This window comes from Cavia porcellus, unplaced genomic scaffold (genome assembly GCF_034190915.1).
Source record: "Cavia porcellus strain 051 isolate PalLab524CR breed Dunkin Hartley unplaced genomic scaffold, mCavPor4.1 scaffold_28, whole genome shotgun sequence".
In the NCBI taxonomy this organism is placed as follows: domain Eukaryota; kingdom Metazoa; phylum Chordata; class Mammalia; order Rodentia; family Caviidae; genus Cavia; species Cavia porcellus.
This window is the reverse complement of record NW_026947511.1, coordinates 28,775,404-28,791,300: the sequence shown is the minus strand read 5'-3', so window position 1 is coordinate 28,791,300 and position 15,897 is coordinate 28,775,404. Positions and strand designations below refer to the sequence as shown.

At 50.6% G+C, this 15,897-nt stretch overlaps 1 protein-coding gene and 1 long non-coding RNA gene across 2 annotated transcripts; one reads left to right on the top strand and one right to left on the bottom strand.

The window, feature by feature from the left end:
- Positions 1-2,799: 2,799 nt before the first annotated feature.
- LOC111757973 (uncharacterized) lies at positions 2,800-7,578 on the bottom strand. Its single transcript, XR_002792225.2, has 4 exons — positions 7,089-7,578; positions 5,263-5,431; positions 4,130-4,215; positions 2,800-4,042 (listed from the first exon to the last, which is right to left on the bottom strand). It is a non-coding gene; the product is annotated as an uncharacterized LOC111757973 (long non-coding RNA).
- Nodal (nodal growth differentiation factor) lies at positions 7,556-14,789 on the top strand. Its single transcript, XM_003473735.4, has 3 exons — positions 7,556-7,749; positions 11,005-11,714; positions 13,930-14,789. The coding sequence occupies exons 1-3, from the start codon at positions 7,557-7,559 to the stop codon at positions 14,080-14,082; spliced, it is 1,056 nt and encodes a 351-aa protein (XP_003473783.1). The 5' UTR covers position 7,556; the 3' UTR covers positions 14,083-14,789.
- The last annotated feature ends 1,108 nt before the right edge of the window (positions 14,790-15,897 follow it).

Sequence of the window (15,897 nt, the reverse complement as noted above, 5' to 3'; positions counted from 1 at the left end):
TTGTTGTGGGCTTCGGGTTTTCAGCTGAACTTGTACGTTTTTGCCATGGGATCCAGGCCTTTAAAAGGCTAGATTTTCTAGGTCTTTAGTGCTGTGGACAGGTTTCCTGTACCTTCTGTGTATCTCACTCCTTGAGTGACCATTGTAAATAGTACTATAAATTGTACGTCCTGTATGTAATTGTTCTCCTCGCAACCCCTGACTACAACAGGATCCCTTCATTAGGAGTAAGTGTGCACACAACAAATACACACAACAAACACACAGAGCTGGGTCATCAAAACTGCTGCTCAGTCTCAGTGCAGTGACCCCCCAAGGGGCGGAGGGGTGGTGGGAAGCAGAGGCAGGGGTGGCTGGCTGGGCTGTGGGAACCTCTGAGCAGCTTCCAGGGTGGGAGGAGAGGCGTGCTGCTGGTGGTCTCTTTGTTTGTTTCACAAAACCCTCCTATTCCTCGGGGTTCCCAGGCCCTCACCTCCTGACCCTGTGGGAAGCAGGAATCTAGGCTGGGCTCCCCCTAGGAGGGGACCACAAGCCAGAGGAGCCTGAGCTCCAGAGACCAGAAAGCCTGGCCCTAGAGCTGGATGGATCCCAGGGTGGCACCAGCCCAGCTCAGGCCACAGGCCACAGGACGGAAGGAGGAGCATGGTGTCAGCAATGCTGGGTGCAGGAGCTGGTGTGGAGACACTGGTGCGGCAAGACATCAGCTCAGGGACATGAAATGAGGATCCTAAATCCAGATGGAGGTGGTGACCTGGAGACTATCTCCTTCTGGCGGCCACTGGACCAGCCAAGCCTTCCCTGTCCTCACCTCTGTGTCCCCTAGTGCAGCACTGGGTTACATGATTCACTTGACACACTGGGTGCTTGTATGTGTCAAGAATCGTGCTAAGCTGGGTGTGGTTGGGCACACCTGTGATCCCAGACTTCTAGTAGAGGGAGGCAGGAGGAAAGCAAGTTTGAGCCTAACCTGGGCAACTTAGTATCTTAGTGAGTTTCTGCCTCAAAAATTTAAAAAAAATTTGGGGATGTAGCTTAGTGAGAAGGCCCAGTACCAAAGAAGACCTGGGGTTCTGTTGATAAACTGAACACACTGGAAATCTAGCTTAGAATCCAGGGACAGATAGAAAATGACCACAGTTAAGCACAGTGGCACACAGCACAGTCCCAGAGTTTGAGTGGCTGACACAGTACGGTCATAAGTTTGAGGACAGCCTGAACTATGTAGCAAGACCCTGTCTCAAAAAAAAAAACAGTATTCAGAAAACAGAAAGTTGATTCTAGCCAGGCATGTTGGCACACACTTGTGAGGCTAGGCCTTGGGAGGCTGAGGCGGAAGGATCATTGCAAGTTTGAGACCAGTCTGTGCTACGAAGTGAGTTCAAGGCCAGCCTGAACTGCATAGTGAGTGAGACCCTGTCTCAAAAAGACACACACACACACACACACACACACACACACAAAAGTTAATTTCTGACTATGGAAAGCCAGAGGGAAAGAATAAGCAGAGGAGGAGGGCAGTTTCAGTAGGATGATTGGTCAAGAGCTCTCTGTGTAGGGGCTGGGGATTTAGCTCAGTGGCATAAATGCCTGCCTTGCAAGCAGGCAGTCATGAGTTTGATCTCCGGTACCGATAAAAAAAAAAAAAAAAAAAAAAAAAAAAGAGCTCTGTGCAAGGAAGGTACTGTGTGTGCCCATGACAACATCCAGGCTGGGTGTCCAGTCCCGGATGACCTAGATCCCTTTGCGTATTACCCCCTGCTGCTGAGTGTTCAGCTGCGGGGCAGGGTGTTGACCCTCTCCACCTCCGCTTCCTCATTTGTAACAGGGAAGTAGAAACCAGCGTCCTTCATGGAGCTGATGGAGGGGCAGGGTGATAACCACGCAAGCACACCGTGCTGTGCCTTTAGGAAATGAGAGTGCTTCTCTGGCACCCTCCTGGGGCGGCTTGCCTGACAAGTTGGGTTGTTTCCATGCATGCCCAAGTCCGCACTGCCTGATTCCTGGGTATCTCTCGTCATCCAATGTATTCTACAACTCCAAACTCACCTGTTTTAGGGCCAGGCGAGTAGGTGTGATAAGTTAAGAAGCAGTGGAGACTATGACACCCAAGAAGGTGGTGACTGGTTGGCTTTAGAGAACGTTCACCATATTGAAATGAGGAGCTGGAATTTTCCATTTCTCCAGTAAAGCAGTGTCCCCCTACCCCAATAAAATCTCTGTTGTGTGAAATCTCAAGAATTTTTGTTGTTGACAATTTAATAAGAACTTTTAAAAACATGGCTGGAGCAGACAAAATACTGCTATCAGTCAAGGCCAGCTGCAGGCACAGTCTGCAGCTCCATTTTCTGAATGCTCAGCCCTTTGTACAACATTTTTGTAGAAACAGAGCAAACCAGGCACTGGCTGCTCCTAGTGGGGCTCAAGGACCTCAGCCCATAAACGAAGGACTGGGCTCAGAGCTTGAAGGAGGGAATTGCAAAGGGAAGGAGACCCTTGAGCTGGACTCTGCGGATAATAAGGGGCAGAGTCATTCACAGCAAAGGAAGAACAGCTTTGAACTGCAGGGAAGGGCAGCGTTCCTGTGGAGCTAGAGCACACTTGAGACACAGAGGACCTGGGGGGAGATTGGGTCCCATCTCTGCGTCCAGATCACAGAGAGCCATGCGAGCCTGTTTGGTGGCTGTCACCAAAGGGACTTTGGACACTTGCTCCATGCTGTTTAACATAGAAAGAAGACTTTGCCAAATAGGTGTCTTAGTAAATTTTCTTGTTGCTGAGACAAAATTCCCAACACCCAAAGTTAAAGGAAAAAAGGTTTTGTTTCAGCTCACAGTTTGTAGAGGTTTTAGTCCATCATTGGCTGGGTGGCATCCAAGGCAGGGTGGCATTGCAGGGGGTATCACAGAGGAGAAGCAGGCAAAAGCAGCAAGCATCAAGTGACTATACTTGCCCTCTCTCTGTCCCTTATATTCTATCTAGGCGTCTTACCTTTAGGCCGGGTAGCACTCACACCCAGGAAGAGGCACCCTTAATCCTACCCAGAACCACCCCAAACCCATCAGTGGACTCCTTTTAGTAATCACACACCCATGTTGCCAGCATCACATGCTTAATCCCAGCACCACACACTCTAGATCCAGTCACCTCTGAAAAGCCCCACCTGTGACTTCTTGATGTCTGGAAAGGACATTTACATACTAGAGATGAGACATGACACTGGGAATAGGGGCTTGTAGAAGAGGAGACTTTAAATTGTGTTGCCAGATTCATAGGAGTTTTCCTGGAAAGTACAGCAGAATCAGTAGAAATCGTGAAGGGCGAGAGTGTTCCATCACCGGGCAAACACTTCAGTTCCTGTGTACTGGGAGCTGTGCCATCACTGGGGGGATGGGTTGAGGCAGACGTCCTCATCCACCGTACAAAACCATTGCTATTTAACTCTTCCTCTGTGGCTTCCATGTGGTTGACACATAGCTATTCTTGAGCATCCATGGGGATGGGTTCCAGGAGCCCCTGCAGGTACCAAACTCTGCAGATGCTTAAGTCTTACACAAAATGGCAGTGTTTGAGTACAACCTATATACCGCCCCCTGTTCACGTTAAGGTATTTCTGGACTACTTATAACACTTCATACAGTGTACTAACATTACTCTCTCCAGCAATATTGTCTAAATAAAGTAAGGAGTACCAGTAAAGTTAGTAACAATTCAAACACATGTGCAAGAACAAAATCAGATTAAAGTGTCCCTTTAAAGAAATAGCATGACCTTATAATCTTGCTGTGTTTTAATTTAGACTTATCATTATTGCAATAAAACTATACAAGAGACAAGGCAATTCTAAACAATAGGCAAAGACAAATCACCAGCAGTTATCACAAGTAATCATAAGCAACCAGCAAAGACAAAGCAAAAAAAAAATTTTTTTTTCGTCTTTTTGAGACAGGGTCTCGCTATGCAGTTCAGGCTGGCCTTGAGCTCACTTTGCAACCCAGGCTGGTCTCGAACTCACAGTGATCCTCCTGCCTCAGCCTCCCAGGTGCTGGGAACAAAGCAAAATTTGAAACATAAAAATTTGTTACCTGAATGAATCCCAGTCAGAGTCTATGAAACAAAAACAAACTCTTACCTCCATCTGATCTCGGTGTAAGACCTCCAACTGATACAGGGGAAAGAAACTCTCAACCTACTAGATGTCCCGTATATGTCCTCTATCTAAAATTGAATGAATTTTAGGAACAACAGAGGTTAAGCAGAATATATTTATTGAAGGAAAGAAAGCTTCTGCCTGAGAGAGACAGAAGGGGTGCCCAGGGGGTTGCCCACCTAATGCAATGTAAATGCTGGGTAGATAGTTGTTACTCCCTATTGCTTAGGGAATAATGACACAAAATGTTCAGGACAGACCCAATGTCCCCAATCCTGAATGGGTTCTAGCCAAGGCTGGCTAAACCCACACATGCAGAACGCTTAGAAATAAGAGGGCCAACTGCATGTGAAGGCAGTCAGTGTCCAACCTGGCAGATAGGAAATGCTCATGAAACATATGTCCTTGATTCCCTGAGACCCTGGGCCAGTACTGGCGAACCTTTTAGAAGTTTCAGTAATACAAACACTTCACGGCGTGCCATAGGTTCACCATTACTGCAGCCTAGCCTGAGTGAGTGTGCCAGAGATTCACTGCAAGAGCAGGTTTGTTCTGTGAATGAACGAATGAACAAATGATACATCCAACATGCTTTTATTTCTCTACCTTGTGGGGAATCAAACCCAGGTACTCATGCATGTAAGCAAGAGCTGCATCCCTAGTCTGCCTGAAATCTGATCTTTACACACACATTACTGTTTATGCACTCCCGGTCATTAGATGTTGTTGTCTATCTCGGCTTTCAGCCTTAGGAGAAACTTTCAGGCAGTGACTGACCTCGTGTATCCTAATGTACCAGTAAGGGAGAAAGAGGGATCCAGACCCCATCTCTCAGAGGCCCGAGTTCAGAACCCAAGCACTCAGCCATGGTCCCCAGCAGCCCAACGGAAAACACTGAGAACTTCAAGGGACTTTGTCCACCCTCCAGCCGGCTGCAGTGGCCTCAAAGGTTATCTCCCAGGTCAGGTGATCTGTGGGTCAGTTTGTCTGGGGCAGAGGAAGTATGAAAGTGTCATTCCCCACCTGGGAAAAGGACCCAGGAAGTAGACCCTGGACTAACTCATGACCCTTAAAATGAGAAGGATGACAGCCTCTGTCTTGAAGAGGCTCCAGACCTTTGGTTCTTCTGCAGGGTTCTGAGATGGATGAGTTCAGAGACGGATGAGCATTGCCAAATAGCCCAGTCTCTCTTGCCAGTCACAGAGAAATCCCAGGCCTTCGCCAGGCTCTAGGCCAATACACATCAGAAGCAAGTTTTGTCTGCAGCAGCTGACCCTGGAAAACCTGAGAAACACAAGACTCTGAGAACTTTAAAAAAAAAAAATCATAGTCCACGGCCCCCTTCTTATATGGGAAAGCAGTAGGGGCCAAAGCATAGTGACAAGCAGATAGGCCCTTCGCGTACTGGCCGTTTCCTCTGGTGTATTTGTGACCCAAGCAAGTTATCTTGTTCCTTCTGCACTTCCCTCTACTCATTTCTGAAACGGAGTTGATGATAACCCTGATGTAGTCACTCTCCAATATAAGCTAGTGTTATTATCTTTGTGTGTGTGTGTGTGTGTGTGTGTGTTGCTATGCTGATTGTTTGTGTTCCTAGAGGGACTGCCTGTCTTCTAGGACATTTGGGATCTTTGGAACGGACTCTGTCTTCTCCTTGGTAACTCGCTGTATTTTTGCTGTGCAGGAGGGAGGGCCCCACAGCGTTGACCACTGTCCTTCGCATGCACATGTTGGGGATGCCTGCTGCCTCTGGGGAGGGGGCTGGAGCAGTAGAAACCACAAGACTCTAATAATAATACCGCTACATATAAACCTTTATAATTATGTGAGGTTCTAGAGCTTGCAAAATGTGTTTACATTCATTTTATTTAATCTATATGGGAGATTATCTCCAGCTCAGTTTTACATAGGTGGAAAATAAATTTAGAGGCAGGTTTCAAACTGCAAGTAGAATCTTACAGAGCCCACTTAAGTTTCCAAAGTCTTGTGAAAAGCCTTCCTGGAGCGCCTGCTAAATATGTAGATAGATTACCACACCCTCTCTAAAAATTCTCATTCTGAAAGTCTGGCTAAGACTCAGGAATCAATAGTTTTAAAAGCATACCAGAAGATGCTTATCTATCCTCTGGTAGGTCTGAAAACCGTGCCATGCACTGATTCGTGGACTTGACTCAGATTTGGGTCCTGACCATGACCTACTGTGGAGGGCACCATGAACAAGATAGTTGTGGCTCTAAGGCAGGAACAGGGATCCAGCTGGACCTGAGCCCTCTCTTGGGCAAGGCCCCTTCCTGCTGGGTCAGACAGCCCCTCCCAGAGGACACAAGCCCCAGTTTCCTTCTACTTTCTAACACCTGGTCAGTTCTGAGCCGGTGGTTCTTTCTAGCTGGAGGCATCTTGTGAAAGAGCGGAGGCATTGTAAAGCACTTAGCACTGGGCCCTGCATGTAGTAACTGTTTAGTAAATGTTAGCCAGCCGTTAATGGGCCAGTCAAGGACAGAAAAGGAGAAGGCGGGTGGAGATAGAAGAAAGCCAGCCAGCATTGGAAAACAGAGGGGCCAGACTTTGGGGAGACATTTACATTTCTTTAAAGGTAATTCTAGCCCTGACCTTCCCTAGGGAGGAAGCGTTGTAGGAGATCACTCGGGCCTTTAAGGAGCGCAGGGAGAGAGTCTGAGCTGAACCCAGGTGTCCCTGATTCTCCCAACGCAGACAGGAATCGCAGGATGTGGCCTAGGTTGAGGACACAGCCTGCTGCTCCCAGGATCAACACCCTTCTCCTGTCCCCCAACCCCTCCTAGCCGGCTACACCCCGGGCTCCAGCTTTTGCTACTCACTCCCCTTTCAAAAGGAGAAGTTTCTCGGGGTGCCTATTTCCCCGGGACAGCACTTGCGTATTTGGAGCCGGCATCCTCCCCGTGGACTTTCCTGCGGAGCTCACCTGGGTTGCAGCGAGTACCTAAGGCCAGTGATGCTTCCGAGTACAAAGCGCACAGCGGCGACACCCACGCCGCTGACCTGAGAGCCAAGGTTCGCCCCAAAGCCTTACGCGTCTTTTGATGAGCCCCCCATATGAAGGGGAAGAAGGGGGCCCAGTGAGGCAGAGCAACCTGCTGTGTCCCTAAAACAAGTCCCTGTTTAGAGGAGCAGGGTGCCAGGGCGCCCAGACCTGCAATCCAGAGGCCCAGACCCGTCCCTGCATCTGGGCACACCTTCCCATCGAGGTCTTCCAGTCAGATGTCGCGCTCGCTCGAGGAGGGGAGGGGGTCCCTTCTGCGCCTCTGCAACCTCCAGGGCGACGTGGGGAGGGGGGAGTCATAGCCTCTTAAGCTCCCCGGGAGGGCGGGGGCGGGGCGGCTGCCCTGAATATAAGGGGCGGAGGCGCTGCTCCCGGTCCACTTAGCCCATCATGCGCACCCACCGCCTCCCGGCCCTCCTGTACGCGGGGTGGGCCCTGCTCCAGGCGTGCACCGCGACGGTGGCCACCGTCCCCTTGTGGGCTCAAGGGCAGCCCTCGTCGCCGTCCCCTCTGGCGTACATGCTGAGCCTCTACCGCGACCCGCTGCCCCGGGCCGACATCATCCGCAGCCTGCAGGCTCAAGGTAGGTGGCGCCCGCTCCCGGCACCGGACTGCGCAAGTGCGCCGGCTGCGGATCGGTGCCCCGGGGACGCCTGGGTCGTGGGTTCACAGCGCGCATACAGGGTCAGGCCCCCCAGGCGTCTGCGAGTGAGCAGGCACGGGGCGGGGCGCCGTGGGAGGGCACCCCACGGGGACCCCGTCTCCAGGGTGGGGAGAGATGCGTGGGGTCCGATCGCGCCAGGCTGCTTCGGCAGACTTAGCTGTGTACCTGGGCGCTCGGTTCGCGCACCGGGAGAACGGGTAACGTCACCTTCCTTATAAAAAGACAGGAGAGGCCCAGGTGACCGCGCTCAGTAAACCCCGCACGGAAACCTGCGGAGTTCTAATTAAAAGGCATGATGGCTATGATTGTTTTGTCTCGTCGAACTTCCTTTTCCTAATTGCGATGGAGGGTGCGTGGACCCCGGGATCTGGCGTCGGGGGCTAAGGCTAAGGATTGCAACAGTAGGGATGAGGGCGCGCAGACCCAAGACGTGCGCAGGGGATTCTGAGTTCGAGAACTGAGGATGCCTCGGGGCCTCGTAAGGGAAGTGTTGAGTTCGGGGCCTCCATGTGGACAGGGACAGGGAGGGTGTGTTTTGGGGAGCAAAGTGACCTGAGGGTGTGTGACTCCGAGGACCAGGCGGCGCGTTCTGGGCACCGGGCGCGGCGGGCGGGTGGTGTGGAGCATCACAAGCCTGGGGTCCCTTTTCCTGGCGCAATCCACATCCAGCCACCTGGGCGGCCGCTGCGGGCCGCGCCTCCCTCGGCCTGTGGGGGCCAGACGGCCCTCCCCGGGGCGGCGCAATCCACATCCGCTGCGGTGATCTGACCTGCCGCCTGCAGCCCCTCGAGGCCGGGGGTGGGGTGGGGACAACTAGCTTCCCGGACGGCCTCGAGGGAGCCGGTCGCTGACCTTCTCCGACAGGGTCATCTGGGGACCGTCCGGACTGGACATCCTGGAAGACTGTGCATTGGGAAATGTGTTGGCGCGCTCGGCTCCGCCTCTCTGGCTGCAGACCAGAGCGCTGCGGGTGGTGGGGTGTGGAAGGGGGGAAGGGCACCACTTTCCAGTTCGCTTCCTTCAGGAACGTTCTTGAAGGTTTGTGCAGTGATCCTAGGGACTGGGGAATCTTGGAAAACTGGTTACGGTCCCTCAAACCCTGCGCCCGGATTCCTTGTGTGACCATTTCACCTCACCTGTCTGGCTTTTCTTTAATAAATCAGGGGACCACGCTCTTCTGGCTTTTATGTGTGTAAGTAGGCATAACAGTGTTTACCGTCCCGGCCACCTTGAAGTGTTGTGAATTGCTCTTATTTTGTGAGAGCAGGGAGAGGCGCCTGCTGCGAAGGAGGCTGAGAAGGCGGCCTGAGCCCACCCATTCTCTCTAGGGTGGACTTCAGGGAGACCTCGACCTGGGAACTGGTCCAGCCAGGTTGAGTTTGCATCTGGGCCACGGTTTAATTTCACCTTGATCCTTCCTTTTCCTCATCTGCAAACTGTGATACCCCTGGGGAGCCTTCAAGGAGGCCGGCACAAGCAACACTTGTCACGTGAGAAGCAGCTAATAGTAATTAGCTCCTGACACTTTTTGGTGGAGGTTCACCTCCGCAGGTGGCGGGGAGCCCAATGTCCCAAGTCTCAACTTTTGCCTTTGGAATTGGAGGTGGTTAAGGTGTCCCTGGGCCCTGTGTCCAAGCCCAAATCCATCTCATGGGTGGGCTTCAGGGTGTCCGTGGACCCCTTCTCCCTCCCCACCACATTTGCATTTGTTGTGTTAGTTGGGTAGATGAGTTTTTTCCATGTATCTGATGTTGGTGACTGCTGCAACTTTAGGAACCCCCATTCTAACTGAAGTGGACCAAAGCCAAATCTGGGAGGCTCTGAGCGGGCTGCGCCACTGCACACTGCCTGTGCCTTGCAGATAGTTGTGTGCTGCTGTCCAGGGCTCTCACTGCCTGGCCAGACCCTTGGTGCTAACTTTTGGGACTAGCCAATAGTGAGGAGGAGGAAGATGGACAACATTGATTCATCTTTGGGCAGCGTGTCAGTTCGTGATACCCCAGTGAGGTGTGTACACTGTTACCATCTGCCTCCTTTTACAAGGAGGGAAACTGAGGCACAAGTCAAAGGAACTTGATCAGTCTCAGTAATTGGCAAATCAGGGAGAGCTTTGAGGCCCCCTGCTCTTAACTGTTACTCAGAGAGACCATCCTCTTGAGCTGTAATCCCAGCACTCTGGGAGGCTGAGGCAGAAGGGATGCAAATTCAAGCCCAGCTTGGGCAATTTATTGATTCAGCAAGTCAAAATATTGATTCCTGAGTCAAAATTAAAAAATGAGCTGGGGAGTAGCTGAGTGTAAAGGTTCTGGGTTCAATCTCCAGTATAAGATAAAGTGCCTTCCTCTAGAAGGCCATTTGCATGCACTTGAGATAAAATATTTTTAAGTCACAGACTTGTGAGTACAGGTGGCCAGGAGTTGCCACAGTGTTCCACCTAACCCCCAAATGGCCAGGTTGTGCATCAGGGGGAATGACGGGAATGCAAGCTATAGGGGTCCTCCCCACACCTCTGGGGAGAGTTGCTAGCCAGGGGCTAGTTATGGCCCCCTGCAGGTGCTAATGAGGAGGGAAGTGGAAATTAAGTGAAAAAGGACAGTTGGAGATAGGCTGAGAGAAGCAGCTGGAGGCTGGGGGAAGGTGGTGGTGGTTCTTATCCTTTATAATACAGGCTGGATTTCCCAGAGAAATTCACTGTCAAGCTCAACTCACAAGTAGGTTAGATTCCCTCTAATGAAAAATCCCTGATTTTTATTTAGCAGTAAACCTTCAAACATCTTTATGGCCCTGGGTCCCTGTGATAAGTAGGGACAGCCAGTGCACTATTATTCCTACTGCAGAGAAGATAGAATTTGATAAAATTTAAAATTTAGTTGGGCATGTGGTGGACACCTGTAACCTCAGCACTCTGGGAGGTTGAAATAGGAGAAACATAATTTTACTCTTGGCTCTGTCACTTTACAAGATGGATATTTTGGGGGATGTCCCTCAACCTGTCTGAGCCTCAATTTTCCTCATCTCTAAAATGGGCTCATGATGCTATTGACTCCTCAGAGGAGGTAAGGATGAAAATGATTGATACAGAGTACAGGCTGCAACCTGAGCTGAGGTGATTGATGGGTGACCAAGCAGGGAGCTGTTCTCACCCTGCTTCCTTCCTGGTTTTGTTTCCCCTAGGTGTAGAGATGGATGGGCAGAATTGGACGTTTGCTTTTGACTTCTCTTTCCTGAGCCAACAAGAGGATCTGGCATGGGCTGAGCTTCGGCTGCAGCTGGCCAACCCCGTGGACCTCCCTGCAGAGGGCCTGCTCACTATTCAGATTTTCCACCAGCCCAAGCCAAACACAGAGCAGCACCCAGCCGCCTGCCTCGAGCGTCTTCACATGGAGCTGTTCACTGTCACACTCTCCCAGGTTTCCTTTTCATCAGGCAGCATGGTCCTGGAAGTGACCAAGCCACTCTCCAGATGGCTGAAGGACCCTGGAGCACTGGAAAGGCAGATGTCCAGAGTGGCCAGAGAGTGCTGGCCGCGCTCCCCCAGCCTACCTGTCACCGTCTCCGTCACGGATGTGTTCCTCATCCTCTACTCCAACCTGTCCAAGGAGCGGAGACGGCTGGGTGGTGCCACTTTACTGTGGGAAGCAGAGAGCTCCTGGAGGGCCCAGGAGGGACAGCTGTCCCAGGAGAGGGCCAGCAGGCACCGTCGGCATCACTTGCCGGACAGAAGCCAGCTGTGTCGCAGGGTCAAGTTCCAGGTTGACTTCAACCTGATTGGATGGGGCTCCTGGATCATCTACCCCAAGCAGTACAACGCCTACCGCTGCGAGGGCGAGTGTCCCAACCCTGTGGGCGAGGAGTTCCACCCCACCAACCACGCATACATCCAGGTGGGGCACCAAGGCTGGGGGTGGGTTGGGGGGGCTTAAGCCACAGGACCTACAATATGCCACATCTGTGTGAGGTCTCAGGAGGACATGGAGATGACCCATCACAGTGTCTTTTTGTTTTTGTTTTTGTCTTCTTCTTTTTGAGACAGGGTCTTGTTACGGTTTAGTCTGGGATTGAGCTCTCTTTGTAGCCCAAGCTGGTCTTGAATTTGCAACCGTCCTCCTGCCTCAGCCTCCCAATTGCTAGGATTACAGTTGTGTACCACCATGCCCACCTAGCCATCGCTGTGTTTTAATGAATGCTTGCTTTATGCCTTGAACACATTGCCTCCCCGGGATTTTCCCTTGTGGTTTTTTTTGTTTTGTTTTGTTTTGTTTTGTTTTGTTTTGGAGACATGGTCTCACTATGTATGCTGCCCTTTAAACTCATCAGGTAGCTTGGGCTGGTCTCAAACTCATGATCATCCAGCCTCAGCCTCCTAAGGGCCTGTGGATAGAATTAGAGGTTCTCAGCTCTTCTCTAGCCATAACTTTCTAGGAAAGGAAGTTAAAATCTGGACTTTAAGATGCACAGGCAGGGGCTGGGGATTTAGCTCAGTGGCATAAGCACCTGCCTTGCAAGCAGGTAGTCATGAGATCGATCCCTGGTACCGGTTTAAAAAAAAAAAAAAAGATGCACAGGCATAGTTTGATTTCTATTAGTTAGCTGCATGATTTTAAATTGCTTTATTCTCTCAGGCTTCAATTTTCCTGCCTGTGAAATGAGAAGGGACGCTGTAGGGTCCATGAGATAGTAAGCAAGCAGCCTATAGTAGGGGGCAGGCAGCAGGTGGGTCTGATGTTGTTTTAACATTACTTGGATCTGTGATTCACCAATAAAGTGGGGGTTGTGTTCATCAGGCTACAATTGCAATAATAGTGGGTTTGTTGTTGTGGGGTGTTTTTTTTTTTTTTGTATTGGGAATTGAACTCTCAGGACCTTGCACTTGTCGGGCAGGTGCTAATGCTGCTGAGCTACATCCCAGCCCAGTGATACTGTTTTAGCCAATGTACTTCACGACCTAAACTTGTAGCTGACTGCCCATTTCATAGGCGAAAGGCCAGGGGCTGCTGTCAGGTGCCATTGAATAGTCCATGGCAGTGATGACAAACTGTTAAGAGCTTGCAGTGACAATGAACAGCTGGCGCTGGCCCGCCTGCCACGCACGGGTTCACCACCACTGCTCTAACAGGTGGTAGAGGGAGAGAACAGGCTTGAGAGCCAGGAAGGGGAATATGTTGGAGGGAGCTTAGAGCCTAACATAGTGGCTTTGATGTTAGAGGGGCCTTGCCCTGCTCTTAAAGGTCACATGGGACCAGAGTGTTTTCATTCTGCTCCATAAAACCTGGAGCAAAATCTCTGGGACCTGCAGTCCTTCCTCTGTGCCAAGCCTCCCGTCATTTCAGGGATCTGGGGTGTATAAGCAGGGGAACCACTGCAGGCTGGGAGAGCTATGCTGGGAAAAGCCTTCCTGCAGCTATGTAGGACCCGTCACCCCACCCACCCACCTTGGCACAGCCACGGGAACCATCAGACCAGACTGTCCAGTCTCCAGTCTGACTCTGATCTGACAAGACTCGCTAGGCCGCAGGGAGGAGGCTGTTAACCAAATGGCAATGGGTATTAGCCTTTTTTTTTGTTCATTCTGCTCTTCTGTGGCCAACAAAGCACATCCTGCAAGAATTTCTACCTGGCCCTCTGTTCTACTGTACATATCTAGAACTAAACTAGGAGTTTCTTGGAATCATTTAAAGCTGCTATTCACTCTACACTAGAACAGAAGGATGGACACATAAATTAACTACTGTTCTCCCCAAACGTGCACAACTCTTCTTTATTCCAGTACTAAGGACTGAACTTGGGGATAGGCTACCACTGAGTATCCCTGAATCTTTTCACTTTTTGAGATAGGGACTCAGTTGCTCAGGCTGGCCTTGAACTTCTATTCTCTTATCTTAGTTCCTGGGTTTACAGGTATTTGTCACTATGCCCTATGACTTCTCTTTAGGGTGCAGGACCTCACCCACCCCAGGCAAGTGCTCTGCCATGGAGCCACACCTCCAGCTCACAAGTAAATTTTTAAAAAAATCTCCGGTTTAGAGGCAGCACAGTAAAAGTTCTTGTCTTTGTTGGAAATGATGATATATCTCTTTATCTCCTGCCTCCCCTTTACAGAGTCTGCTGAAACGCTACCAGCCCCACCGTGTCCCTTCCACGTGCTGCGCACCAGTGAAGACCAAGCCTCTGAGCATGTTGTATGTGGACAATGGCAGGGTGCTCCTGGAGCACCACAAAGACATGATCGTGGAGGAGTGTGGCTGCCTCTGACGGAGCCCGGCAGAAGACCAGATTTGCCTGCACTCCTAGTTTGGGAAGCTCCCAGGAGACACAGCAGCATCTACCCAGGGAGGAGAAACAGAGGGAAGTGGCTCTGCATGCCAGGGCCAAAGAGGAAGGGCTGCCCGCTCTGCTGGGTCCACCAAGCCCTTCTCCAGAAGAACGGGTGGGAGGGGTCTCGCGCGTGAGCTTCCCCTCACTGAAGATGGTGGCGAGCAAAAGCACAAGTGCAAGAGTTCTTTACCTGATTTTTTTTCTAATTGTTTTTAACTTGAAATTGTGTGCAAAGTTGGGGCATATGTGCATTTACTTCTGAGGTGGGGCAAAGCCATCTAGCTTTTGTATATTCTTAAAAGTGGTCCACAGTGGACTCGCTGTCTCCTTCCTAAATGTAAGCATCATTGTGTGAGATCAAAACCTACTTATTTGGCTGTTGTTGCTGGGGATGGGTTAACCAAGGCCCCCACATCTTTTTTGCTGGCTAGTGGCAATCTGCCGTCCCTGGCCAGAGGCTCCCAGGAGGGGTCTCTGCTAATGAGTCACATAAATATATAAAGTCATTGTCTAGATCTCCCAGAGAGAACTTCTCCAAGAGGACTGGCCACACTGGACTACATTTGCTGGGGCCTTCCGATGTCCCCAAGTCAGTCTGCTTGGCAGACACAACCCAAATCTATTAAAAACATGGTGACAATTGACTCGAGTCTCAAAGTGTGCTATTGATGAGGGCCTCAAGGTTCCTCTCCAGCAGGGGTCTTGATAGTACATGTGTTCATACAAAATAGCTCTGGGGCTGAGGATATAGCTCGGCTGTACAGTGTCTGTGTAGCACTGAGGAGCTTCTAGGTTCTATTCCCAGTATTTTGGGAAACAAGTCTGTTGGTAATGCTCATGAGCTGCAAGGCATGGGGGCCCACACCTGTGGTTCTGGCACTCAAGGCAGAGGGTGGAGGATTGCCGAGTTTAAAGCCAGCCTGAGCCAGAGTGAATTCAAGGCCAGCCTGAACTACATAGCAAGACTATCTCAAAAAACAAACAAAAAACCAGAACCATAGATTGTCTTCAGAGCCTTATTCCCAATCTCCCTAAAACTGGTAAGGCCTGCTAAACCCAGTTTCTGCTATATCCCTTTTTTTTTTTTTTTTAAAGTAAATTTTATTTCACTGCAATCCTTCTGCCTCAGCCTCTTGAGCACTGGGATTCTAGACATGCATCACCACGCCTAACTATATCCTTTTGTCTAAATTGTTTTTTCTTAACACTGGATCCTAAAATGCCTAATCCCAGATCCCATGTGGCAGGAAATAAAAAGGAGCCCAAGCTTTTCCATAGGAAAATGCCACCACGGATTTGAGCACCAGCTTTCACCTTCTGAATGTGGGAGCCCCAAAGGTGACACTTTTCTCTGACCAGCTTTACTGTGTTGGGCACTACCAAGGCAAGGCTGTTTTTGTTTGGAGTGAGCAGGCCATTTTATGGAGAACGCTAATCCATGTGACAGCTTGCTATCTATCCAAGTTTCCCAGGTGGCCCACCCCTTAGAATGATCCTAGTTGTGTGGGACTTGCGAGCTGAGGGGGACTCAGCGCAGCTTCCGCTGTCAAAGTGCTGCTCGTGGCCCATGCAGGTACTGGGTTTGCTAGAGCTGGGCCTGGGCAAAGCAGATTGAGCTGCTCATTTCCTGGACAGGAAAGAAAGTGCTAGGCACACTTCAGAACAACAGGATTTCGCATGTGAGTGTGCGTAAGAACAGTGCGGGCAGCTTAGGTCAGCTTTTGCATTCCTTTTCCTCAAGGAGACTGCAGA